Source organism: Callionymus lyra, chromosome 5, assembly GCF_982586985.1.
Source record: "Callionymus lyra chromosome 5, fCalLyr1.hap1.1, whole genome shotgun sequence".
In the NCBI taxonomy this organism is placed as follows: Eukaryota; Metazoa; Chordata; class Actinopteri; order Syngnathiformes; family Callionymidae; genus Callionymus; species Callionymus lyra.
In genome coordinates, this window is record NC_141822.1 from 13,794,045 (window position 1) to 13,821,817 (window position 27,773).

Here is a 27,773-nt window from a genome sequence, read left to right on the forward strand (position 1 = left end):
TCTATTTCGTTTCATTGATTTTCCCCTTGAAAAATGCCTCATGTAAAAAAAAATCAAACTGCTTAAAATATATGTGCTAATAATAATAAATAAATATGAGAGATAAGATAATAATAAATATTTAAAAAAAAGAAGTAATTCTAATGCTACGAAGATAACGTCAGCTAAGGGGTTAAGACGCCGTAAGACGGATCACGTGTGGGATCACGTGGTGTTCTACGTCATCGCTTGTGTTTTTCCGCATCAGTCTGTATCTGAGCTGTCACTCTCTGGTGCGTTTTACCTAAACATGGAATTGCACCTTTAAAACCCACGCAAAAGAGGTCATGGCCGCCGGGTTCAGTGCGAAGGAGTTCAATGGCTCGAAGAACCGTCTCGTCGCCGCTCGTTTCTTCCCTGACACGGTGACACTTTTCGCGGCGGGACAACTGTAGAAGACGTGCTAACAGTTGTGCTAGCAACATAGAAGCTAGCCTCGATGTGAGACGACGAACGCGGGCCTAAAGGTTTGTGTTTACTCACGTCAAGTTAATGAATTATTTTTAATGTTGATGCCAAAATAAAGTCATCTGAGTGCTTAGTTGAAAAAAGAAAAATCTGCCACGTTTATAGCATCACCTCTGTTGTGGAAACACTGATCTTTGACTTGAACCAAATGTATTAACGCAACAATAAAAATGGCATTAATACACCAGCTATAAGTCAAGAAAATGAATGATCAATGAATGTTAACCTTCTCACCCATGTGGGGAAAAGTATTTCTAATGATTTATGAGCATTGTGACAGTTCCATGTTTTTTTCCCCCATTCCACAGATTGTTGATCCCCTCAGAAGACAACATGCATCCTCCACCCAAGAAAGACTTCATCTCCCTCACACTCACTGATCCGTACAATCTAATGTACACCAATGGAAAGCACCGTCGACAGTCGTGTTGGAGGGTGAGTTGTTGTCTGGCTTGTATTAGCGAGAACCTCTTCCTCTAAAGAACTTGAGACAAACATTCTTCAAGTGAAAAAAACTGTCTTTGTTATTGTACTTGGATCTGAACTTTACCCATCAGATTCACATCATCGGCACAATCGTTTAAATAATAATAATACAATATTGGTATTGATATTTATATGTAAGACATTAAGCATCACACGGTGCTTTACAAGATTCATTTAAAAATTGCCCAGTGCCTTAATAAACTGTCATTTAACGATTGTTTAAGCGCATACAGGCGACCATCTAAGCTGGAAGCGCTCGCGATATTTATCTGGAGTATTTCCTGTTTATAAAGCTTGTCATTCTTTTAACGTCTGCCACAAAGGATAGTAAAAAATAGACTTTTTTTTATCTTTTTCCGCAACAAATCTTCTTGTCGAAGCTTCAATACAAGATGGACATTACAGACGAGCCGTATGGAAGTATATGGATGTTTTAAAATTGGTCTTTTTGGACAAAGATGAAGAAAACTTAGCTCTAGTTGCTACATAAAATGAACAAACATTTTTTGCCTTTAACTCTAAAAGGGAACAGATTACTCTAAATAAATGATTCCAAATCTTTAGTCGACATGAGGGCGAGTAGAAAATGAGTGAAGTTGGAATTTTGGGTGAACTATCACCTAAATGAAGAGTTTACCAATAAACCCTTCTGGGTGTACACCCTCCTTGTTTTGTCATCGAGAAATTTGAGCTATTGCCGCCTGAATGTTTTCAGCTTTTCCATTTTTACTGCTAATTTTTTTAATGATTCAAAATAGATGGTTTGTCTCTAAAGAAATATTGCACAAAACAGTAGTGTGCATAAGATTACAGTCGACCTTTATGTAAGCATTCAACACAGGCAATGTTTGTCCCAAGACTGCAAAACAGTTTTTTTTTTCAAGATGTATCCTGCTGAGGGGCAGAAATGAGAAGAAATGAAAAGGGCGTTGTTGCTCAATATTTACATACTCTGAAGTGTAGCAGAGGTTATGTATGCATTGCTTTGTGCTGTTGTTTGATGTAAACAGAATACCGGAAACCTTTTTGGATTTATTTGAAATGGATTTACTCTGAAGTGATTCGATTTCAAGGTTGCTGTCGTCGAAAAGAGGAAATTGTTCCCTAATATGAAGTTACATTTACGGTGTGACAAACACAACAACTATATTGACACCGAGAATTCTCGTTTATACATTTTTATATGTATTTGTACTTGATCTTTCAAGTTACTTCCACGTTCTTTAAAATTTCAAAGATATAGAACTGTGTAGCCTAACATTGTTGCAGCTTAAGATTTATTCCAAAATAATTGCATTTAATAAAATAAGGTACATTCCTTTTTCCTTCCCACACTGGGGAACCTTGACAAAAGAAAATGCAGTTTGTAGTTCCCTTAACTTCTTTGTAGAAAGGGTATATGAGTTTAAGTCATGTGATAAATTGACCAACTGTCAACAATCTAAAGCTATAATTCACTTTGTGTCCGTATTAATTTAATGTTATTGTATTATTTACTAATTTAGAGGAACAAACCGTGAAAGTGACTCAGTGTTAACCGAGAGAATCTTCAACACACGCTGAATAGCTTGATAAAACCATATGTTCAACCGGCTCGTCAAAAATAACCATAAATATAAGTGACGGTTTTATCTATGCTGAGTATCCCTGAGGCGCATATGCCAGCAATGACTCAATAGTGTCAGGATATCGCACTGGTGTTAATTAGAGCAGGTAACAGTGCAGCACCTCTCCAGCCCTCCTGTTCCACGTCCCCCCCAGAGAGACCAGAGTTCTTAAATGCAGAGCTTATTTGACGTTTCCTAGATGTTTTCCATCCTGGGCGAGCAAGCAGCTTGTCTCTGTTTCTCTGGATGACATTTTGACGTGTCAAGATCGGTGATATTTTGGACACGTGATTCTCTTCCCACAGAGATGGAAGCAGCTGTCTCGTCTGCAACGAAGCCTGTTCCTCTTCCTGTTTGCTCTGGTGCTTATATTTGGGCTGCTTTCCTTCCCCAGCTTCAGACATCAATGGCGAGGCAAGAGTCACACACACACAAACACACACAATCTCACAATCGCAATTAAAACCTCTGCGCAATGAGGGACTCTCCCTTAAGACGTGTCTCAGACATGAGGGAGACATATTTAAAAACAAAAATAAATCAATTTCAGTCACAAATTCTGGGTCTTTTGAAGGATAAATGTTGATATTTGTGCATCTATAGGGGCAAGCAAATGAAGTGAAATGTATTTTAATGCATCCAAAAACTGTGATATTCATTTATTTTAGTTCTTTTTCAAAAGCCATAAGAATCTGAGTCGTCAGAAAAGTAGGTTTGTGAATCGCCAGTTAAACCAGGGACGCATAGAAAATGTATTTTTTCCCCGCTGTAGTTAAATAGAAACTATATTGTTAACCATAAATGTCAAGGTATAAAATGTTACGACCCAGAATAACCAAACGTTAAGTGCATAAAAAATACATCTAAACCTGAATCAGCAGACGCTCTGTCCTTTCCCACATAGTTGGTTCCACTCATTTCTCTACTTATGTTATGAGTTAACAAAGTCGTGCCTGGACATGTCAAGAGTCTCCTGCTAATATGGGTTTAGAGAAAATCCTGTTTTTTTTTCAAATGAATAAAACACAAATGGACAGTAATCATCAAGAGAAATAAAAAACATTATTTTCTCTTTCTGTGTGGCCCGGTATCAAATGCCTCGCAGACCCAGCCCAGTGGTTCAGGACCACTGCCGTTTCCCCTAGAAATGACACAAAAATGATCTAGTAAAAATAAACATGGCAAAAATATTCCAGACATGAAGCCCTTGAATCTGAAGAAAAGATGTATTTATTTGAAATAATATTTTTTTTCATAACAAACACAAACAAAATCCCACTACAATAAAGCAGAAAAAATATGAATTTTATCAAATTAAGACTCCTACCTCATCCTATTTCCTCTCCAATTAAACTTAGAAGTTAATAAGAAGTTTTGATTCTCCGAGTCTCTAACAGAGCTTGACATAAAACCAAAGCTTGCAATTTTAACAAATAAGCAGGTGGAGGATTATACAATTTATCTTTAATGTTATAAACTGCGTTATATTTGGTTAGATTTTAAATGTTCTAAATAACAAAATTATTAATTAATTAAGTTTTTATTAAAGGAACAGCTGTGTTGACGTGCTGTCGCTAATATAATGTGCCCACTTTTTAACTTGAATGTTATTCTGAATAAATATTAATATGATTGATCCGTAGGTTTTCCTGATCCCGAGAGCTGGCTCGGCGATGTGGAGTTGAAGCCACTGCTCAATACAGTCAGATCAGCAGTTCCAATGGCGGGGCCACACCTGGGGCCGGACCTGAATCCAAACTTATCAGCTGTCAAAGAACCAAAATTGCCTCCAATTGTAGAGAAAAAAACAAAGGTCTGCTAATTTAAAAATGTTGATGAATTTTTGATAGACATGTGATGGTACACTTTGATTGAACCGTTTGTTTCTTCACAGAAAAATATATTCCCTTTCAAACGAGGACCACCGAATCTACAGAGAGGAGGAACTATAGCTGGTGTGAAGCAAGAGAAAGAAGTTGTACCAGAGCTGGAACGAGAAGAAGAGGACAAAGAAAAAAAGATAGTCAGGTGAGAATGCTGCCTTAGAAACATTCAGACCATGGAATCTCTTAACACTTGTGTTACCGGTTTCTGTCCAAGTTATGAACATTCTGACTTGTCGCTAAACGAAACACAAGTTTGTTCCTCAATTCTATTTTTTGCCGTGCAGCTGGCGCGGGGCTATGATCGAGGCGGATCAGGCCACAGAGGCTCCGCCGTCGGCCGTCGACCACGAAGCTGCAACCCATGCCGCTGATAATGGTGACAACGACCTTGTGACTTGTTAGTGTAACAAACATCTGAATCTTAACTTCACTCTGTTTCACATAGAGCTGTGCTATCAGAATATATTCATTTTCAACCAGAGATTTAACAACCCCTGTTTTTTTTTTTTGTCATTCTCTTGAACTTTAATGTAGTTTTAACGATATACTTATCATGTTTATTTTGTCGTTTTATCTCCAGCCACAGTCTTACCGGTTGACAGACTAGAAGAAGTGCGTGTGGCCTTCAGACACGCGTGGAAAGGCTACAAGGACTACGCTTGGGGTCACGACGAGCTCAAGCCCATCTCCAGGTCCTTCGGCGAGTGGTTTGGACTTGGCTTGACGCTCATAGATTCCCTCGACACCATGTGGATTCTGAACTTGAAAGAAGGTAATTGTGATGTCTTTGTTGTTCACACGATGCTGACAGGCCTCCCTTCACAGTGTGGCTGTCAAACTCTTCATTCAGGCTATTGCTGCCTAAATGTTTTGTGTTTTTCCTGTTTTCAAGTTAATTTTTCACATGATCCAAAATAGATAGTTTGTCTCTCTCTTACTATTTAGTTTCCTGTATAAATACTCAACAGCATTGCATCGATTTTCATTTATTTATTTGGCATATTTAATTTTTACCGTAGTTCTTTTATCAAAATCAGAAGTTTGTATCGCCGGTGTAAAAACAACAGTATTTTTTTTAGTTTGCTTAATATTTTAAAAAATATTTCTAAATAATTTGATTAAAACATATTTATATTTATACAATAAAAATTAGTTTTTCCATTCAACTTGTGTTCAATTCAACTTCTGGCCGAGGCATTGCATCCTCCGAAATCCTGCAATATCTAGGAGATGACTGAGGACGAGAGGATACAGTCGACTACAGCAGCTTTTAAAGCTGATGTTTGGACATATTTTTGTTTTAAAACAAATGAAAGCCGTTACGACTTCATGAAGAGTCATGTGGTCTGTAAATTCTGCAACACCAGAGTCGGACAATAGTACAAATATATCCTTGTTCATACAGTATCACAATATATAGTATTGTGTAATGCGGATCAGATCGCCAGATTCTTGCCACAAAAATTCTTTCTCCCCCTCTGCAATCAGACTGATTAACACAAACCTGTTTTCACTATAACTGCGCTGTTAAAGTGTTAAACTGTTATAGTGTTAATTTACTATGTAAATATCCAATTTGGTAATTTGTAATCGTATGGACCCTCTCCACAAAAATAGTAAATGTCCCTACCAACACTATATATGCTTTTCAGGATCTCTGATATTTTGCTGTGGCTTTTCATTGAAACTCATCAGCCCCTCGCTTGTTTTGAGTTTAACATTTTGGCCACATAGTTGGAGTTATGACACCCATGCTCTACAGTTTGAACGTATCCAGGACTAGATTTCACACTACAGTTGATGCTATTGAATTGTGCAATGATCAGCTACAGATTTGTTTTGATCAGACTCTCCACCCACACAGAGTTTGAAGAAGCAAAGCAGTGGGTCGATAAAGAGCTGACTTTTAACAAAAACATCGACGTGAATCTGTTCGAGACAACCATCCGAGTTCTCGGTGGTTTGCTGAGCACCTACCATCTTTCCAAAGACCAGCTCTTTCTGGATAAAGCTGTGAGTCGCCTTTGTTTAAACCTTATCATGTCCATCTTAAGAATGTTAAAGCTGATATTTATCTTGTTAAGTTATTTGAGGCTTCTACATCGCAGTAAATTCCACCGTCACTGACTTTGTCTTGTCCCTAAACAGAAAGACTTGGGTTCTCGGCTCATGCCGGCCTTCAAAACTCCCTCCAAGATCCCGTTCTCTGACGTCAATATCGGGAAGGGAACAGCCCACCCTCCTCGCTGGACGTCAGACAGCACGCTAGCAGAAGTCACCAGCATCCAGCTGGAGTTCAGGGAGCTGAGTCGTCTAACCGATGAGCCAATGTACCAGGTACTTCTGGAAAATCCATCTTAGATATTCACGAGAATCCTGTTTTGTGACATGTGTTGGTTAAATGGTGCTGTTAGAAAAGTTGATACACTTTTTCTCGCCAGATATGTTCAAATAAACTACTTAAGGCCTTAATGCCATTAAATGTATTATTCACATCCAAGTACTTGATTTAAGGTTCATTATTTCCACCAAGGAGTCACACTTAGCGAACTTAGTTTGTGTTTTTTGATGCTGCGAGCCAATACTGATCTCAACACGTGCAGCTTAATTCATCTGATTAAGGTAAAGGTAAGTTATTGTCAATTCTGCAATTTGTGTAACACGCACAGGATTGAAAAACTTTACTCAGTGGCCCACATTTTTACATAAATCATAATAATGCGAGAAAAAAGGCTAAAGGGAAAGTATTATGGGATTCTAAATGTAAAAATATCAAATATAAGTGAAAAAAAAAGAAAAAAGAAAGAGAAATAGGTTCTTAAAATAGATTTAAAGGCATCTCATAAAATGGGTGTATAGATGGGTTGTTAATGAAATTGATTCGTTATTGAAAAGTCACTGTTATTGATGAGTTCTAGGTTCATAAATGGAAACGAAAGACCATCACCAACATGAAAAATATGCATGGATGTACTTAAGTAAACTAGATGCATTTAAAATGCATGATAAATCATCATCGTATACTTGACCGGAGTCAGGAACTGCTCAAAAAAAGGTCAACAAGTGTCCTTAATCAAACAGAACGGCTGCGTGAGTGATAGGAGTGAGAGTTTTTCCTGAGTAGAGTTGCTCCTGCTTTCACTCAAGAGAACCAAAAAATAAGTTTTAGTTATAACCTGAGCTGTGAAATACTTTCAGATCGTATAAAAGTGGATAAACCCTTCATGCTGACACTTCATGAAAGTCATTTATTTCCGTGGATCCCAGACCTCTTTGATGTGTGGATTATGTCATTATAGTGGCATTTTATGGACTTTCAGGGATCAATAGCTCGGAGCAGTTCCGAACGACATTGTCTGCTCAAGTAAAATATGAAGCCGTGGCCTTGACCTAATGCTGTGGGATCAATTTAAGTGTTTTGTTTTTTTCCCCCATAGGAAGCCGTAAATGAGGTCATGAATCTGGTCCACAAGCTGCCGGGGAAACAAGATGGTCTGGTTCCAATGTTCATCAATACCAACACTGGCCAGTTCACACACAAAGGTGTTTACACGCTGGGAGCCAGAGCAGACAGCTACTACGAGTACCTGCTCAAGCAGTGGATCCAGGGAGGGAAGGTGGAAGATGAGTAAGTGGAATCATCAGTCAGTCGGTGAAGCACAAGTCCAGCCCAGATCTGTATCTTAAAGTGTAAACATCCTTGGATACTGTAGAGTGAATTAAAACACGTTTTGTTTTGTCGTCGTGTCATCACAGGCTGCTGGAGGATTATCTCCAGGCCATCGATGGGGTGAAAAAGCACCTCGTGAAACAGACTGGTCCCAGCAAATGGACTTTTGTGGGAGAGCTGTCCCACAGCCGCTTCAACCCTAAAATGGTACGATACTCATCTTCTGCAAAACGTGTGTAAACTCAAGGGCCAAATCAGACTGAATTGTTTAATTCGTCCCACAAGAGCATTAAAATAATACGTCATAATTAAAGTCAAGAGTAGCATTGAAAGAGATTTATGGGGCTCTCTAATTTATTTCGGGGATTACATTCTGAAAGGCACGTGAATAAGAGAATAAAGTAACTATAAAGTATTTCCCATTTAATAAATTAACAAAATTTGTTTGAATACATTTATTAGTACTTTCTTACTCAACATCGCATATGCTATCCCTCTCAACAACTGTGACCTCAGCCAGCTCCCATAATGCTTGGTCGCCCAGCCCACCATCACTAATGTCGATCACTTCTGACGATGCAACATAAACGTAGACTTTAAAGACAGTATTATATCAAACAATCTGCAATCACTGAATAGAGCAGAGTGTAGACGGTCATCATGAAAGTTCTGTTTGCACCATAAGTAAAGTGGATTCTGTAATTGGTTCCTCCCATTAAGTTTTGTTGTCTTGTTAAAGTTTGTCTTCTGTTCAAAAAAATCTGTTTGTAACAATATTAACAATGTCGATGAGCTTTAGTGATCCTGTGTACATATTCCCACAGTATGTTTTAATGACATGCGTTTTTGTACCGTGTGCAAAAATAGCCTGCGAGACCACTGAAGCTGACACGTGGCATAGTGAGGGACCACTCATTTTAGAAAGCAGGGATGACAAATGTCAATCAAAAAACGCAAATTAACCTGAAATATAATATAACTGAATTAAAGGGATTAGAGTGGATCTCATAGATGCTTAGTTTTACTTTTTTTTTTTTTTTTTTACTATTTTTCATAAAAGGTCTGAAGTTGGACTGATATGATATGTGTTTCATTTGTATCTGGGAAACATTTTGGGCCCTTGTTGTGGTTCAGTTTGACATTCCTGTTCCGTAATGATCTTTAGACTTTAGACAAGATAAATAAACCAAGTAGGTAAATGAAAAGGTGGTTTTGATAAATGTAGTGTTGAGGTCTGCAAATTTTGTATCTAAGGCTAAAATATACTAATATAATTAGGTATTCCAGACAAAAGTAACCCTACCAGATATTTCTGACTGTCTTATTTTGTTCATTCAGGACCACCTGGTGTGTTTCCTGCCAGGAACCCTGGCTCTGGGGGTTCACAACGGTTTACCAGGAGACCACATGGACCTGGCGAAGGAGCTGATAGAGACCTGCCACCAGATGTACAAGCAGATGGAAACTGGACTCAGCCCTGAGATCGCTCACTTCAGCTTACAGCCCGGTGAAGCCAGAGACATTATTGTAAAGGTACGAGGAAATATAATTGAAGCATTAGCTTAGCTGTCGTATCTTTGTCTCTGGTCCGCTGGTAACATTTTGAAGCCTTTTCTCCTTCACTTAAATGGCTTCCCACCATTTCTTCTCAAAAAGCCAGCACTACAAATCATTGTTCTCTTATTTACCTAGAGTCCAAATAGAGATATAAGTATTTCTTATATACTGCGGAGCTACTGTCGTGGTGACGCAGAGAGCACGGGTCGGCCCTGTGTCAGGAACAGCTGCTGTCAACACATTTTAATGTTGACCTAAAAACCCTCTTTCTTCGTTGCAGCCTGCAGACAGACACAACCTGCTGAGACCCGAGACGGTGGAGAGTCTCTTCTACATGTACCGGTTCACAAAGGATCCAAAGTACAGAGACTGGGGGTGGGAGATACTGCAGAGCTTCAACAAGTACACAAAGGTACTCACTTTATCTATCGAAGTATGTCAGCACCATCAGAATATTGAATTGTTAAATTTGACACTTGAACTTTTTGTTATTCAAATATTGTTGTTGTTTTTTAGCATTTGATTATTTTTCAACAATTTCTTTATTGAAAGGTATTTGTTTTTATCAAATAATTTCATTGAATATATTTTATTTGTTTAAGGGTTGAATTTGTTTGTTTCTTTTTAATAATTGAATAAGAGAGTTTCATAGTCTAATCTTTCAAAAATAATTTTCCAAATGTATTGTTTTTTATTATTTATTTGCATCCTTTTAAATATAATACAAAAAAAAAGTTTGTTGGTCTAATAGTGCCACCATGATTGGCCCAAATTTAGTAGCTCGGTACTCGTTTGATATTGTCTGGTAATTTTATACCAACATTCTTTTGTATTGAATTTAAAAAAAATAATAATTTAGAAAATTTTGAACTATTGGAATAAAAAAGATAAAACTACTTGTAAAAAACGACAACAATAAACAATTTGATTTCAATTTCTTGTTTTTATTATTTGAAAAAATCAAAATGATTCAATTAAATTATAAAATAAATATTAATTTAACATCGAAAAAAACATTTTAAATGTTAAGTTCAACTGTTTAATATTTAGATTTTACCGATACTTCCATGAATATCTGTCCAACAAAAGCGTATGCAATGAAGATGAAGTGAAAAAAAAAAAAAAAGCTAAAGAAGCTCTTCCTCGCTCCCCTGCAGGTGTCGGACGGCGGCTACACGTCCATCAACAACGTGTGCGACCCGGTCAACCCGGCACCCAGAGACAAGATGGAGAGCTTCTTCCTGGGCGAGACACTCAAGTACTTCTACCTGCTGTTCTCCGACGACATGGACCTGCTCAGTCTGGACAAGTACATCTTCAACACGGAAGCCCACCCACTGCCCATCTGGCCGTCGGCACCCAAGTGACATCACCAGAGAGAAGTTGTGTTCAATTTCTCTCTGACTGTCACGCCTGGACTCGGAGGTAACGTCGGCGCTGGCCACTGACTCATTTGTGAAAGAACATTTTTTTAATATTTTCCTAAGGAAAATGTTGGGATTTTTTGAGCTGGACTCTCGTGCAATGAGTCCTGTACAGATCTTGGTTGACCTTTACACACCAAGGAATTCCATGAGATGGCTTTTTGCAGGTGGAGACGCTTCTTGCCTCAGCCTCGTGCTGGAAACGGACAAACTCGGTGGTTGACAGGAGAAGAAGGCTCTAGTTGACCAGTGCCTTGCCCTCATTTTGAAGAACTCAATGATGAAGATAAGGTAAACACAGATACCTTACAGACACAATTACAGAGTAATAAACTCTCCAGGGGGCGAAGCACTTTAGATTTCATCTTTAATGCAGGTGCAAATATTGAAAAAAAGACGAGTTACAATGAGCTTTTTAAAAAAATTAAGCTAAAATATTTCTACCTTCTTCAGATGCAGCCTAAACTCATCCAACAACTATTGATCTCAAATGATCAGTTTACACACAAGCTCCTCCCCCAAAGGTCTCCCACCTTCCCGAGCTCATGTCCACCAAACACAAATTCAAGAAAACAGACGTAGATCCTTCATTATTTAGAAACAACACATCAAGATAGTCTTGACATTATCATTCTGTCCATCTGTATGTAAAATGTTAACCATTTTGAAAAAAAAACAACTGTGAAAGCCCCAGAATGCATTGCACTTGCGACATCTACAAAAATCACCGGTCACGTGTTGAGAGAGTAGAATTCTAAGATAAAGAACTGTTTATCAAGTTCATCCGAAGGGTAGTTTGGCGCTTCAGGGAACAACACGCGGGATGAAAACGATGAAACTAGTGAACATTCCTTCTGTAGGATGTGATGTTTACATGTGGTTTTTGTTTCCAAGTTTAAGAAGAATATCTTGTTTTGTTGTTTTTTTTTTAGCTAAAAGAAATATCGAAGTGAAGTTTGGTTTTCACGTGTCGGGCGCGACGAAGGTATCTGCTCTTCAATGTAAATATTTGAGACTTTTTATAAAAACAGGGCTCCGACTGCAACAACAGTCGTTTTGAGGGATACACTGGCCATAATGTGACGTGTAAAGTGAAAAATCTGCCACATGATGCCAGTGATGACTGTGTTATTACTGAAGTTTCCAGTGATTGGTTCGTCTAAACACAACACGATCAGGTTCTTTGGTAGCCTGCTATGAACACTAGTGCGTCGTCAACATAAGGACTAACATGAAACCGAAAACCTTAAATTTCGTTAATTTACTGGTTTATGTTCTGAATCCAGCCAAACTCTGGTCGTGTCACGGTCTATTTAAACCCCCTTAAAGTTCTCACAGACGCATCTCGGGCTTTTGTCGGTCCATCAAAGGAGTCGAACCTTCATGAAGCTGGACGTCGTTTTAAGTTAGTCCTGGACTCGGGAGCCATACGTTACTTCACAATCGCCTTACTGTGCCTGCTAAAATGAAAGTTTGCTTCTGTTCCTTTTTTCTTTTAATCACGGCTGCGTCGGTTTTTTAATTTCCTTCTTCTTGTTTTGTTGGTTCCCCCCCTGGTTTGTTTCGGGTCGTTTCTGCTGCGACAGAAACTGTTATCACACATCATGTGACTTGAATTATCCGTGATTGTGATCCTTGTGTTTCCTTTTTTTTTGTGAATCAATTCCAGGATTGTTTGAGCAGCCAAAATAGATTTTTTTTGGGGGAAAAAAAGATGATAAATTATTTTTATTTCATGCAAATAAATACATGAAAATAATCTTTCTTCTTTTTTTTGTGGATTTAAAATCAGGACTTGTTTATAATACATTTCTAACCTGATTAAGAATCCTAACAACTGTCTTTAAAAGCGTTTGCGATGTTGAAGATCAGGTCACATCGTGCTTAAAAAAAAAACACTTTTCTAGTTCTAGTTGTGGAGAACAATTATTTTAGCATCTTATCTCAACAGTGAATGAATATGGATGAATGGACTGTTGTTCTTTCATATCGTAGGCTGCTGCTAAAGACACTTTATTTGTTTCATTTATCTATTGCTTTTTCAAAAACTAGGTTCTGTAAATTCCACACCTCTGCAGACAACTTTTGTGTTTTTATATCGACTCTTTGAGGAACGTTTTCTTCTCTGGACTGCACGACTGTTGTATAAACACCAACAATAAAGCTTGATTTGAGTTTCTTATCTAGTGACGGGTTGATGAAGCTTCATGAAGCATTGTCCAACTAGAGGAGCCTCTTGGCTATATTATCTTTTCAAGCTTTGGGCCACTAATTGAATGAAACTTGCATTAAGCCAAGAGCGCCACCTCCTGGGCTCTGGAAATGCACATGCACACACAATGCTATACAGTATGAAGCTTCATGAAGCTTCATGAAACCCCATGACACCTGAATGAGGCCAGACCAGAATTTACTGTCAAATGTTTATTGAATAAACTTGTAATGTCTTGTAAAAAATGTGGTTTGAAAAAGAGACTTCTAAGCTCAGAAGTATTGTCTTCACAGGATGTGTGTCTAGTTTTCATCCATTAATCCAACTGCAGGATTCTCAGTCGCATTCCTGATGCCTCAAAATATGTTATGTTCTTTTACAAAATTATAGAAGGATTCGCCTCGATAATTGGATTAATTTCTGAATTTATTTTTTAAAATGTATTTTAAAAGACACTTGTATGCTTTAATTTAGTACATGTGCTCCTACTGTGTAGCAAATATACTGTATACAAGTACAATAATGAATTATTCCAGTGACTTTATACGCTTGTCTTATTGAAAGATGAGTTAGAACATGTGATCTGAACATGTGGCTGAAACCCAGGAGCTGATACACTACAGTATTGTGGAAAACGTCCACATGAAAGCGCCATCACAACAGTAAGAAGTATGTCAAAAAGACGGATCGACATATTGCAGAAATATACTGGACTGGACTGGTGAGTACAATGTATATTTTTTTAATTACAAATACCACTAAGATAATGTGTCTTACAGGTGATGTTTTAAGTTTGTGTAACTTGTGTGTGTTATTTTTCTCTTGTTAAGAACTAAAGATGTGTTGTTGTTTTTTTTTCATTTATATGTTTTATTTAAATTTAGTTTCTACTTTTAGACCAAATATGTTTTAATTTGTGTACTTTCCAGGTCAGGTTGGTTAATCTTACTCTATAAATCCCTACCAGAGTATCGATAAATACTAGATGTGTGACTCCATAGGTTCAGTCCTGCCATCCGAATATTAAATGGTTCAATTTCTTTCAAATGTTAAAAATTTGAATTATTTTTTAAATTAAAATGAATAATTTCATATATTTGAATAAATGAATCATTTCTATATTGAAATAGTTTTTTTCTTTAGAATACATTAATTTCAATTTTTTTTTACACTTTTTGTTTGATATTTCAAATATTAAAAAAACATTTTTAATGTTTTATAATACGTATTCTTTTTAATTCAGCGTTAAACTGTTGGTACAATTTATTAAAAACGTACTGCGATACTCTGTGTCACATGATCATCTACGCAACGCCTGATTGGATGAAATTTTGATCAACTAAATTGCTAATTTTTAAATGCTTGAAAAAATAAGTATAATAGTCTGATGTCACTGATATTCTTCCCAGGAATATATATTTTAACACATATTTCCTGATGAATCATAGATGAAATTGTATTTAAATAAACTCGGAACCAATGGATCATTTTCGCAAAACTATTTTAGTCCCATGTGTTGCCATTATCTGGCACAAAAAGGTTTATAATGGTCAAATGTCTCATTGAAACGGCCTCTTTCAACGTTGTGTTTCTGAGCCATGAACATTTGACAAGTGTGTGTCATGTTCCGGCACTTCCATAGATTTTTCCCGGCAGAGGTAAGCCATCGTCAAGGTCGTTCCTCATTACTGAGATTTTTAATAACCGTCGGCCATGTTGGGAGTGGGGGCCGTCAATTTACGCTGACTTTTTGTACAACTTCATGTACAGCAAACATGGGCTATTTCTTTTACGGTCTTTCTGACTATTTATTTGTCCTTGTTGTGGATATTTATTGGAGTTATAATAAGGGAGAGACGTTCTATTATAGCATTTCTAAATGATTGGTTTGTAAAAAATGTTAGTGGCGTCTTGTTTTTTTTTTTTTTGTTTTGCTTTTAGATTGACAGCCCCTTACTCGAGTGTAATGTGGCCCCGGAGGAAATTGAATTGCCCACCCCTGATCTAGCCTGGTATCACCTAAAGGTCAAGCTTCTTAAGACACTATTTAACCACACTGTGTGTAGTTGTTGGTCCACAATTTGAAGTCATTCGGTGTTTAACAAGGAGACAACGAGGCGTCAATTTGATAGATTAGACTCTAATTTACGAGTTTTTTTCTGTAATAACAATAAAATTGTTTTTGTTCCCGGAAGGTTAATTTAAGAGCTCTTGGTGCAGGATCACGCCGGGTGTGTGTAGATGGAGGATCGATGGTCTCCTGCATCCTAACTTTCAGGACTCTGCTCCCGCTTGATTTGTAGCCCGTCTTGCCGAGAAGTAAAAATGAGAGGAAAGTTCTTCCCTCTGGGGGGATGGTTGTTGTCGGGCTCTGTTGTGAACTTTAAAGATGGGCAGAGGACGTGGTGAGAATGGTTAACGGTGCCAGTGCGGCAGGACGTATCGGGCAGGGTTGCTGAGTGGAAGTTAAGAGCCTTAAAACCTCCGTTTTGGTCCCATTGTTGAAGCTGAAATGTCTTTTGAAAGAAGGTTAAGTGTTGACTTTTTACTAGATCTTGTTCCTGATTGTTCTTTTTAATGTAGACTTGAGCAACGTGCGTCACAATCGGCCCTTTGACCTCATTTATGTGGCCCTCATGAGATTAGAGTGAAATTATAAAACGAAAATCAAGACATGTTTTTCACAATATTATTTTGTATTTATTTTTTATTGTAGTTCAATTATTAATGTAACTGGTGAAATAATGTGTGTATTTTTTTTCTTTTCTCTTTGTTAGCGTCTTCTGTCTCTTGAAATCATAGAAAAATAAGATTATAATTAAAATAAGACGATAATAAAACTATATAAATTGAAATGAAGTGGATCATGAAGGCTTTTTTAGCATTTATGTTTAATTAACTGAATGTGGGCACATTTTAAATTTAAAATGTTCTTTTATGAAGAGATTCACTTTTTGAACTACATGACGGTTTAAGTATTTTGTTTTAAGTACAAATATTTGTGAAGAGGAGAGAACAGTAAATGAATAATGAAGAAAAATATTAAATTTATCCGAAGACTTGATGTGTGATAAAATTGTGATTAAAAATGTTGGGCAACATAGACATTCAGGATGTAAATAGTCAATGGGACATCGACTAATGGAATCGTGAGACCAGTGAAGATACACAAATATAGTATTAAGTAATAATATTTTCTTATTAAATACTTCTTTTTTTTTTCAGGCCATTTTTTTGAGTGACTTTTCTTTCTGATTGACGGTCCCTAACACTCGCAGCATTAAGGACGGTCCCTAAGAAAGTTAATTCTGTCTAAATGGGTTCAACGTAAAAGTGTGTGTTAATAATTCTCTGCCGGGTTGTGTTCGTTTCCCTCAATAATTACCGTTCCTCCTCTGAGGAGATGAAGACTGTTGCCCAAAATAATTGAGTCCCAAAATAAAGAATGTGGACAAAAGACTGGGAAAAATAAATTGGAAACGTTCCCTGCGAGCGGCTTGTCTGAAATAAAAATAAAAACACGCCCCTGGATTAGAACCAATCATCTGCAGCTCGGCAAGAAAAACATTCTTTTACATGCATCTTCCTACAGGAGACGTTCTCAGATGACCTTGTAGTGACCTCCAATAGATGATCTGATTAACAGCAGATCACGTGTGATTAAATTGTGAAGTGATATTGATGCGATCTTCTCTGACGTAATTACAATTCTGTCCAATTAAGTCTAATTATCAAAGGTCTAATTGGCGTTTTCACTTCCACATCGGTTTAAACTAAACGGACGTGAGAGTTAAACGGATAGAACGGGTAGATTAGAGTCTTCTTAATTATTCCATCATCTGCTAGTCAATGGCGGGAACATGTTTCCGACATGTGTTCACGTCCTCCAGCGAACATGTATGACCAGATTAGCTTCGTTCCATCTCACATGTTTGAAGTTTGTTGATCCTCCACAAATCCTTATTGACATTGGTAGTTATAGTGAGTAACTAAAAGTTATAGTGAGTGTTAAACATGGTCATAGAAGTATAGTTTAGCCTTAAAAAATACTCTGTGTACTCCTTTTTTGTCTGGCTGTACTTTTTCGTTTTCTCATCCAACCTGAGTTAAGATGGCACCTGCATTGTTCACAGTAGATTAACCAAAGTAACACAACGTTTTACCACAAGTACACAACAGCTTTTGCACAAACAATGGAGTTTCAATAAAGAAATACAAATCATGAATCGTTTGGTGAGGGCAGGAATGTGATGTTGCTTCTGTTCTATTAGATCTCCCTGAGTAATTTTCTTGTTATTATTAGTTATTGTTTGAGGTTGTTTTGTTGGTTATAAGTCTTATGTCTTTGTGTTTAAACATTTCACTAAAAACCTGGAAAATAAGGTCAAGGGCACAGAACTCATACTTTCTACACTTCAATTTAGAAAAAAAATAATGAGCTAAATGGCATGTGGCTGTATTTTACCGTTACTCGCTTGCACATCACGCTTCTTACAAGTGTAAGAACAGTTTGTTCTCCAACTGATTCCCAGCAGCAACACCATGTGATCGTCTCTTCCATTTCCTTACTATCGTTTCATCCATTTAAAAGTTGATAATTTCATGTTAATCTACCATTTTTGTTGTGATTTGCTGATGAAGCTTCATGATGCTTCATGTCTTCATTTTCAGAGACCAGTAGATGGCGCTCTTTGCTGTATCATTTTTAATTTTGAGCAACTATTTTAATGTGAACTCACAGTATCTTTAGGCTAATGGCGCCTCATCTATGGCAAAAAAAAAAGCCTAAAATAAATAATATAGTTTTTTATTTAGACTAGAATGAATATGTTGTCATTTAATGTCCTGAGGGGTCAAATGAAAGAAATGTTCAAGAAGGAAAAACTGTTTGTATAAATTGCTGCTTCGACCTGATTTCTCTTCCACCTGGATAATCGTACCTCGTCCTCCCCTCGCGCTTTAATTCCGGTGCTTGTTTCTCCACGAATGAGGATCAATCTTGAAAACTGCGAGAGCGCAATCTACCTGTGATGACTGAAGAGAGGGTGATTTAAATTCAAGAGGGTTTCTGGTGTAACGCATTGATATGATCCTCCTGCGTCTCCTAGCAACGGACAAAAACATGCCCTTCTGCACGATCCGAGGCGAAGACGATGATGGGATTTGGCTCCGATATCAAGACTGGCGTCTCCGGAGCCTCCAATTATACAATAAAGATGATTGACGAGCCTTCGAGCCCAGGATGATGTAGAGAGGATAGTGATTATATATATATATATATATATATATATATCTATATATATATATATATATATATATATATATAGATGAATATAATTAGATGTTTGTATTGGCAATAATCTGGCACTACGATACGTATCACGACATAGAAAAAAACAATACAATACATAGTGATACATGGCGACACTGTAGTACCAAGGATATATTTGTAGTATTGTCGAGTACTTTACTCTAGTGTTGCAGAATTTACAGACCATATGACTCTTGACCAAGTTGGAACTAAAATATATCGAAATGTCATCTTTAAAGGCTTCTGATGTCGGCTGCATCCTCTCGTCCTCAGTCATCAACGGGATGTAATTGTTCCTGCGGGGAGCGAAATGACTGCTGCCATCTAGCTGCCGGGAGATCAATTGCAACAGCAAAATAAACGAACACTTTACATATTTCAGAAACAGAATACTTTTTATCCTAATTGTCAGCGAATTAAACATGAATACAAATTTAATTTACGCAAAGGTTAACGATTAACGCACAGAAACTAACAAAACGCACAACGATACCATGGCAACCTTATGTGTTGAGTCTTAATTGTTATTTAAAAAAAAACAAGTATGTTTTATTCACACTTTATTAAAATACAAACCATGAAATAACTGTGATTAAAAATATAAATTATGATTTGAAGGACAAAAAAAAAGAATACTAAAATCGATACAGTGCTGATTTTCTCTGGCCACTAATGTGTACAGTATCTACTGAATATATGTATATAAATCATGGGGGGCGGGCTTGTGTGGCCTTGAGGCTGAACCTTCATGTGCCTGATCATAATTCCACATCCATGTTTATTTATCAAGACATCGTTCCCTTCAGTCTAAACTTCCTCTCCTCCCAAAGTCCCCTGAACATCAGTCCAACGATTGCCCTGAAAAATGGTCTCGTTTGTGGCCATTTGCGTTTTTTTAAAATCTCCTCCCTCGGCTAAAGACCTTCGGCCGTTTCTTTCCAGCTCCTGCGCGCGAGACGTTATCGTCCGGCGGTGTTCAAACTTTAATTGCTGCTTTGGGAGTTCATCTTCCGTCCTTGGTAGATAAAAGTAGAAAAACCACGACACAATCTAAAGCCATTAGCTCCTTAAATGAAGTGTCTTTACTCCTTCCTTTCTTTCATCCTCTCCCTGTGCCCATCCATCACAATACAGTTGGAATTCCCATCTTTCCTCATCTCTAATTATGGTCATCCATCAACCTCAGACACGTGATACACACCCAACAACAAAATAGTTGAAAAACCCTCCAGATGTTCTTGAAACTCTTTCAGTCATGATGGGTCGCCGTCAGTGGGATGTTGTCGACGGAAATATAATATATAATATATAATATGTCACGGGTCGGGACCATGTGCAGCACCTGCAGGGTCGCGGTGGGAAGGTTGCTGGTATAGAATGGCATTAAGAGAAACCATATTGATTTTTGGATCAACAATTGTAATAACCTCGACACAAGCTCTGATGTCTTTGGTCCAATCAGAGTCAAGAATATAGAGGGAACATCAGTGTACGATTAAAACCTGATGGAGAAAAATGTACTCTTTTGAATTTGCTGAGAATTTAATGTCAAGGTGTGAGTGAACATTAGATCTTTATCATCTTGTTATATTTGTGATTGAATCTCCACCAAATCTCAATTTATCGCTTATTTGTTGGGCATTGTATTGACAAGAATCTGGTAATACGATACAGGGTCAAAAATGTGATACTATAGTAACAAGGATATATGTGTAGTATTGTCGAGTACTTGACTCCGGTGTTGTAGAATTTACAGACCACATGACTCTTGATGAAGTCGTAACTGCTTTTATTTTTTTTTAAACCAAAATATAACCAAACATCAACTTTGAAAAGCTGCTGGAGTCGACTGTATCCTCTCGTCCTCAGTCATCACCTGGATTTCTTGGATTACTTAACTGTGGAGGATATAATGACTGATACAAAATAAAATAAGATTCGAAAGCCCAAAATATTTCTAGATTATCAATTGCACTGTAATGATATTTCCCCCCCCAAAAAAATAATTCAGTATCGTCAAATAAAAAGCATTTCGATATTGGAGAGTATCCTTTTTTGTCACAACTTTAATTGTGACATTGTCATCGTACTGGAGCTGAATTGGTGATCCATCCTTTCTCTCTTGGTTGGTAGTGAAGTTATGAAGCTACATGAAGTATTGTCCTTGTGTTCAGAGCCCAGGAGCTGGCGCTCAAACATACGTGATCTATTGTTGAAATGGTTGCTCAAAACTAAAGATGATGAGGGGAAAACTACCTTCTAGTGGGCTCTGTACAAGGAGAACACATTTTTATTAACATCTTTACTGACGCTTTTTTTTTTTAAGACACGTCTCTGGGTTAAAGTCAACAAACTCCATCACTGCATAAGTATTTATGCAAGCCAGGTAGGTCGTTCACCTTGACCCAGAGACAACACAAGGGATACCAAAAACACAATTATTTCTGGCTTTCGGTTCAACTTGACCCTGAGACAACACGAGGGATACCACAAACACATTTGTTTTCTGGCCTTCGGGTCACCTTGACCCTAAGACGACACAAGGGATACCAAAAACACAATTATTTCTGGCTTTCGGTTCAACTTGACCCTGAGACAACACGAGGGATACCACAAACACATTTGTTTTCTGGCCTTCGGGTCACCTTGACCCTAAGACGACACAAGGGATACCAAAAACACAATTATTTCTGGCTTTCGGTTCAACTTGACCCTGAGACAACACGAGGGATACCATAAAACACATTTGTTTTCTGGCCTTCGGGTCACCTTGACCCTAAGACAACACAAGGGATACCAAAAACACAATTATTTCTGGCTTTCGGTTCAACTTGACCCTGAGACAACACGAGGGATACCATAAAACACATTTGTTTTCTGGCCTTCGGGTCACCTTGACCCTAAGACAACACAAGGGATACCAAAAACACAATTATTTCTGGCTTTCGGTTCAACTTGACCCTGAGACAACACGAGGGATACCATAAAACACATTTGTTTTCTGGCCTTCGGGTCACCTTGACCCTAAGACAACACAAGGGATACCAAAAACACAATTATTTCTGGCTTTCGGTTCAACTTGACCCTGAGACAACACAAGGGATACCATAAAACACATTTGTTTTCTGGCCTTCGGGTCACCTTGACCCTAAGACAACACAAGGGATACCAAAAACACAATTAATTCTGGCTTTCGGTTCAACTTGACCCTGAGATAACCCAAGGGTTAAAAGCTGTTGATTTACTTTTTTAATCTCATGAATCATTTGCAGAAAATTTCTTTCGACTATTAGCTTTTTTAATTCAATATGAAATGTTGATCCAATTCAAGAAATGGACCTAATTTTTTGTTTAGACTTGTGTTTCAAAATTGAATATCGAATGTGAACATGGACGTATCTTTGTGTCCTTCACTAACTTGCTGCCCCTGATCGTAGAATTCAAGTCCACACCTGGTCCGTATCAGAGGGTCTTCGGAAGTAAAATGCTTTCGTCTGATCAATAATGCCGAAATTGTGTTATTCAAAACTTCATTAGTGTAGATTCTTTTCAACTTGTGGGGAAATGAAGCCACGGAACCAGGACGTCTGTCACCGACGTTGGGTTTAATCAGCTATCGACCTCCAGGTGTGTCCAGGACGAGCAGATTTTATTTTTAGATACTGAAGCAAAGTAATGAGTCAAAGAAATGCAAGGACGACCTGCACTTGCATCAGCTCAGGACCTCGGTGTCGTCATCAGAGAATCCTGTTAACTTCATGATAAGTTCACTGTCTATTGTTATTATGTATGTATATATTCAGCTGTACTTGTCTGTCCTCAGACCACTTCAACATGTTTCATCCGCTCGTGGGCGGTCGGTCTGATAATGTATCTTGTCGTTGATGTATCTCAACCTTTGAAATCCTTGATATGTTTACTTTATAGAATACTTTAAATAATGGATTTAAAGAAAAAAATTACCCACACAGTGTTTTCTTGTAGAATTGTCGACTGCAGATCATGTGTTTGAATATATTTATACACGTGTAGTCGAGGCTTGCAAACGTCGTGTAGCTGGTTACACGCAGTTGCAATGTATAACCACTAGAAACTTTCTTAATCCCATTACAGCAAAGCCCTTCCAGTTGTCTCCAGTAGACAAAACATTATTTGTTTAGAATCACTTCAAATTGATACAAAAGTATAGCTCATTTTTAAATTTGACTTATGTGTTTTTATGGTGTGCCTTATGAGTAATATGTACTGACCTTGAAGTGATTTTTATGTGGTTCACAGCACTCAAATATTTGTCAAATGTGCACCACCAGTCACCATAGTATTACTCAAGAAGCTCAATAGTATTGCACATGTCAAAGTAATGCGACAAACCTGTACTATGTTTATTTTTGCAATGTGAAAACATTTAAAAAAAAATACCTATACAAGTAAATTAAACAAGTAAGTATGAATTAAAAAAGTTGTATTTGTCCTATCTTTATAAAAATTGAGTCGTCACTCTTAATTGAGTCTCAAAACTTTATTTTTACCATGGTCACATGACCAAAACAATATTAGTGATTGGGCAAAAGTGGCGCCGTGTCACTTGTTGTTTATATTGGTGTGAAATTAATCTACCTTTCTAAACGTTTATGATTTGTTCAATCAAAACTTAACTCTTTGTAGTTTTTAACTTCAACTCTAGTTGAAAGCTTCTCCCATCGGAATTGATGTCGAGCGCTACGCTGACGACGCCTCGCTCTACCTTGAGGTTTCGCCTCCGGATCCTCCTCTGCGACTGTCGCTCGTCTCGGCTCCTGCCCCGAGGAGATAAACATGAGTCAGAACTTCCTGCGGATGAAACGGCTCAAAAACAGAAGCCGTTCAAACTGTAACTCTGTTCTTACCTTTTTGGCCACAGCCTATCCCTCGCTCCCTCCGTCCAGTTTGACCCCAATCTCTCCTTCAAACCTACCTTTATAGAAAAAAGAAAAATGGCTTATAATGTACGAATATTTTAATGGATTTTTGTCTTGTTTTTTAATGTAGTTATCTTGTAACTCTGTAGTACTTTAAGATTTGTTGTCCCAATGTAAAGTGCAATACAAATAAAATCTATTATTAGTAGTTAAAGGCAAGTGTTGTTACTTATATTGAATAATTGCTAATGATAAAAAATAGGCAAATGCAACCTTTTGCTCCTGCAATGCATGCTGGGATGCCTCAATACACAAACCCATTGTTACAGCAAAGTATATTTCACGACTTCTGTCGCCTACTTAATGTTTTAACGACATATGTTGTTGTCTCCCTTGAAAGGAAACTGTTCTCACTGCAACTCGCAAAATGAAAAAAAGGTGATTTACCAACAACTTTGATGTAAACAACATTTATGATGCAGGTACACAACTCGCACAAAAAAACAACAAAAAAAAAACAACCTCCCGTAGACTTTTCTCTCGTGCCCTCTGGTCTATTGATTCTGAGACGGCAGTCGTAGACGAACAAGGTTTGCTTTAAGATTCCAGTCGCGGCTCCTGACACGAGCCCGAAGGTGCGAGCCGTGCACAGACAACAATTTACCGACTTGGATGCAAGAAACGAACGACTTTAATCTTGAGGAGGAGGAGCCGCGGCACTCTTGCCGGGTTCAGAAAACAATCTTTGCCAAGCTCGATAAACATTACCGAAGGCTGCTGCTGCGTCGGTTCGATGCGGATCAAGAGGAGAACATAAAGTTAAACAGGAAAAACATTATATATATATATATATATATATATATAGTTGAAACCAGAAGTTTACATACACCGTATACAAAGACACATACACATTTTTTTTGTCGTTGTTTGACATGAAATCAAAATAAATGTTTCCTGTTTTAGGACAAGTAGGATAATCAAAATTATTTATATTTGCTAAATGCCAGAATAATGAAAAATATACTTTTTTAGATCATTTTTTTTATGATTTTCTTGAAAGTCAAAAGTTTATATACACTAAGGTTACTCTGCTTTTAAACAATTTGGAAAAACCAAGATGATGATCTCATGTCATTGGAAGCTTCTGATTTATTGACAACATTTGAGTGGATTTGAGTCACACCTGTGGATGCATTTTAAGGGCGCACCTGAACCTCACTGCTTCTTTTGTGAAAATATCATGGGAAGGTCAAAAGAAATCGGCCAAGACCTCAGGAAGAGGATTGTGGACTTGCATAAGTCTGGTTCATCCTTGGGTGCAATTTCTCGACGCCTAAAGTATATAAACACCATAGGAATGTCCGGCCATCTTATCGCTCAGAAAGGAGACGCTTCTGTGTCCCAGAGACGAACATGCTTTTGTCCGAAATGTTCAAATCAAGTGAAGAACAACATCAAAAGATCTTGCGAAGACCCTGAAGCTGGTAAGAGTGTGTCATTGTCCACTGGACCGACGTGGAAACGTCATGGACAATGCACACATGGACAAAGATCTTAATTTTTCCTGTGGTCTGACATGGTTACGTTTGACGGAAAAAGGGGGTCAGCTTGCAAGCCTGAGAACACCATCCCTACTGTGAAATCGGGGGGGCGGCAGCATCATGTCGTGGTGTTATTTTGCTGCAGGAGGGACTGGTGCACCTCACAAGATAGATGGTATCATGGGAAAAGAACATTATGTGGAAATACTGGAGCAAAATCTCAAGACATCAGCTTGGGAAGTTGAAGCTTTGGCGCAAATGGTTCTTCCAAATGGACAATGACCCGAAGCGTTCTTCCAAACTGGTGACAGAGTGGCTTAAGGGTAACAAAGTCAGTCTTTTTACATATGTGTATCTGAGAATATCTAACCATTAGGGGTGTAAAAAAAAGTGTGTATATATATATATATACTGTATATATAGGGATTTTTCTTTTAAATCATGATAACTGTGTAAATATTTAACAACAATTAATTTATTTTTACTTCATTTCTTTGGATTACATTTTTTTTTTCATGGTTCTTCTGTGGTTTATTTTTCAAACAAGTGTGTTAAAGATAAAAAAAATTTAAATGTATTTTATTCACAAAAAAATGAATTGGTGTTTGTTCAATTTAGTGTTTCAATTAAACTTCTGGCCACTAGATGGCAGCAGCTAAAGGAGCAATGACATCCGAATCCAGGTGATGAGAACGAGAGGATACAGACTCCCCTTTATGAAAATACTTAAATTACATTTTTATCCAAGTTAAATATTCTAGTTTGTTCGTGTTTAATGTTGTAGCAAACTGTAGCAAAACAAATTCCAAGTTGGTAGAACCCTTCACTGACAATGGCGATAAAAAGAATTGCGTAACAAACGCATTTCTGTGTTACAATTTAACTACCGGCCGATAGATCAGAGGAGTTATTACATCCTTTGCAGCTAAAAAAACAATTAAATAGTGGAAGATCTTTACAATGACTGAGGACGAGAGGATACAGTGACTCCAGCAGCTTTTAAAGCTGATGTTTGGACATATTTTGGTTTCAAAACAAATGAAAGTAGTTACGACTTCATCAAGAGTCATGTGGTCTGTAAATTCTACAACTCCAGAGTCAAGTACTCGACAATACTACAAATATGTCTTTGTTACTTCAGCATCAAGACATTTGTACATACTTTGTTTTTTGCTCAGTATTGCGATATATCGTATTGTAATATGATGCGTATCTTATCGCAAGATTCTTGCCAATACACACTCAATAATATTTAAGGACCATGTTAACTAACATCATGGGCCAAATGCGGCCCTCAGCCCCTGTGTTTGCTCTAGAAACAGAGTCATGTGTAGCCCAGAAAATGAGTGTTGTTTTAACGTGTGAAGTTTATGTGTGGTGCTTACGGTGACGGATGGTGAGTAGAACGCCGGTGTGCGTTTGATTTATGCGCACAACTTTGTTATTGTTTCTCATCGGTCGCTACAAAGTGCTGCCTTATTATGTAAAGCAAGCTGCGTTTATGTTTAAAAGTGCAATATAAGAGATTGATGGATGGAGCAGGGGGGGGGGAGGAAAGGAAGGAGGTGAAGAGAAAAAGGGAGAAATAGTGGGTAGAATCTCGGAGATAATATGTAAATCGCGGCTGTGTCCGGAGATTGTTCCTTCGGCTCGGATGTGAGGAAAGCAGAAGATTTGATGATAAACAAAGAGCCCTCGCTACCCTGGCATGCCAGGAACAGACTCTTGTTTGGACTAAACTTTTGGTCTCTTCTCCTCTTAATATAATGCAGACCTTGTTACAGAGTGGTACGTGGGCCTCCTGTAGCCTTTTGACTGTATGTTCAAGGTCCTCATAATGTCTGAGTAGAACTTAAAGCCAACTAACGATAAGATTATATTCTTATTTGTATAGTTTATTACTAGTTGACCTCTTTTTATTCTTTTTTAGTTTGTCTTTTTTTGTGAGTAATTTGTATTCTGTAAGTAAATAGAACAAAAATTTACCTCATGTCATGATATGTCTTCATTTCTTTGCCGCCTTATATTAAAGCCCTTTTTTGTCTCTTCTTTATTTAACACTTTATCAATTACATTTTTTTTCATATTTATGCTGAAATTACTCTTCCACTAGATTTAGTAATTTTATAGTTTTTCATTTGGCTTTGAAAAAACACTGTAATTTGATCGAAATTCTTAAATTATTTACAATTTGTTTTTCAGTTTTTTAGTTTTGAATTGATATGTTGTAATTTAACTTCCGCTGCTAGATGGCACCTGTCATTGCGTCCACCGCAACTAAATGAACAACAAAATTCCATGCGATGACTGAGGACGAGAGGATACAGTCGACTCCAGCGGCTTTTAAAGCTGACGTTTGGACATATTTTGGTTACAAAACATTTTAAAAGCAGTTACGACTTCATCAAGAGTCATGTGGTCTGTAAATTCTGCAACACCAGAGACAAGTTCTCAACAATACTACACATATATCCTTGTTTCTTAGATATTGCAATATATCATATTATTGCTGCTGTATCATGATACGTATCATATCGGCCAGATTCACACCTCTAGTGACCATCCTTAAAGGTGCAGTCAGAACTCCGTCATCCGTGAGAGACTCGGTTTCAACATTCGAAAAGCCAAAAGTGTTTATTTATAATTAGCTTTTTATTCTTATTGACGGTCCAAA

General features: G+C 37.6%; 1 protein-coding gene across 2 annotated transcripts; it reads left to right on the forward strand.

The window, feature by feature from the left end:
- Window positions 1-229: 229 nt before the first annotated feature.
- man1b1a (mannosidase, alpha, class 1B, member 1a) lies at window positions 230-11,790 on the forward strand. Of its 2 annotated transcripts, XR_015711325.1 has the most exons (15): window positions 230-506; window positions 816-942; window positions 2,906-3,014; window positions 4,244-4,413; window positions 4,495-4,628; window positions 4,771-4,862; window positions 5,067-5,258; window positions 6,351-6,499; window positions 6,635-6,823; window positions 7,924-8,114; window positions 8,243-8,363; window positions 9,495-9,689; window positions 9,994-10,125; window positions 10,871-11,138; window positions 11,305-11,790. XR_015711325.1 is itself a non-coding variant. In XM_087791042.1 (14 exons), the coding sequence occupies exons 2-14, from the start codon at window positions 841-843 to the stop codon at window positions 11,078-11,080; spliced, it is 1,986 nt and encodes a 661-aa protein (XP_087647168.1). In that variant the 5' UTR covers window positions 230-506; window positions 816-840; the 3' UTR covers window positions 11,081-11,790. The 2 variants fall into 2 exon arrangements, 1 of the variants encoding a protein (XP_087647168.1); XM_087791042.1 differs by having other exon boundaries at window positions 10,871-11,790.
- Window positions 11,791-27,773: the final 15,983 nt, after the last annotated feature.

What these genes read in the sequence shown, in the direction of transcription:
- man1b1a (XM_087791042.1), top strand. Translation starts at nt 841, where the DNA reads ATGCATCCTCCACCCAAGAAAGACTTCATCTCCCTCACACTCACTGAT. An exon ending in TTGTAGAGAAAAAAACAAAG is followed by an intron (nt 4,414 to 4,494) that starts GTCTGCTAATTT and finishes GTTTCTTCACAG; the next exon opens with AAAAATATATTCCCTTTCAA. An exon ending in AGCTCTTTCTGGATAAAGCT is followed by an intron (nt 6,500 to 6,634) that starts GTGAGTCGCCTT and finishes GTCCCTAAACAG; the next exon opens with AAAGACTTGGGTTCTCGGCT.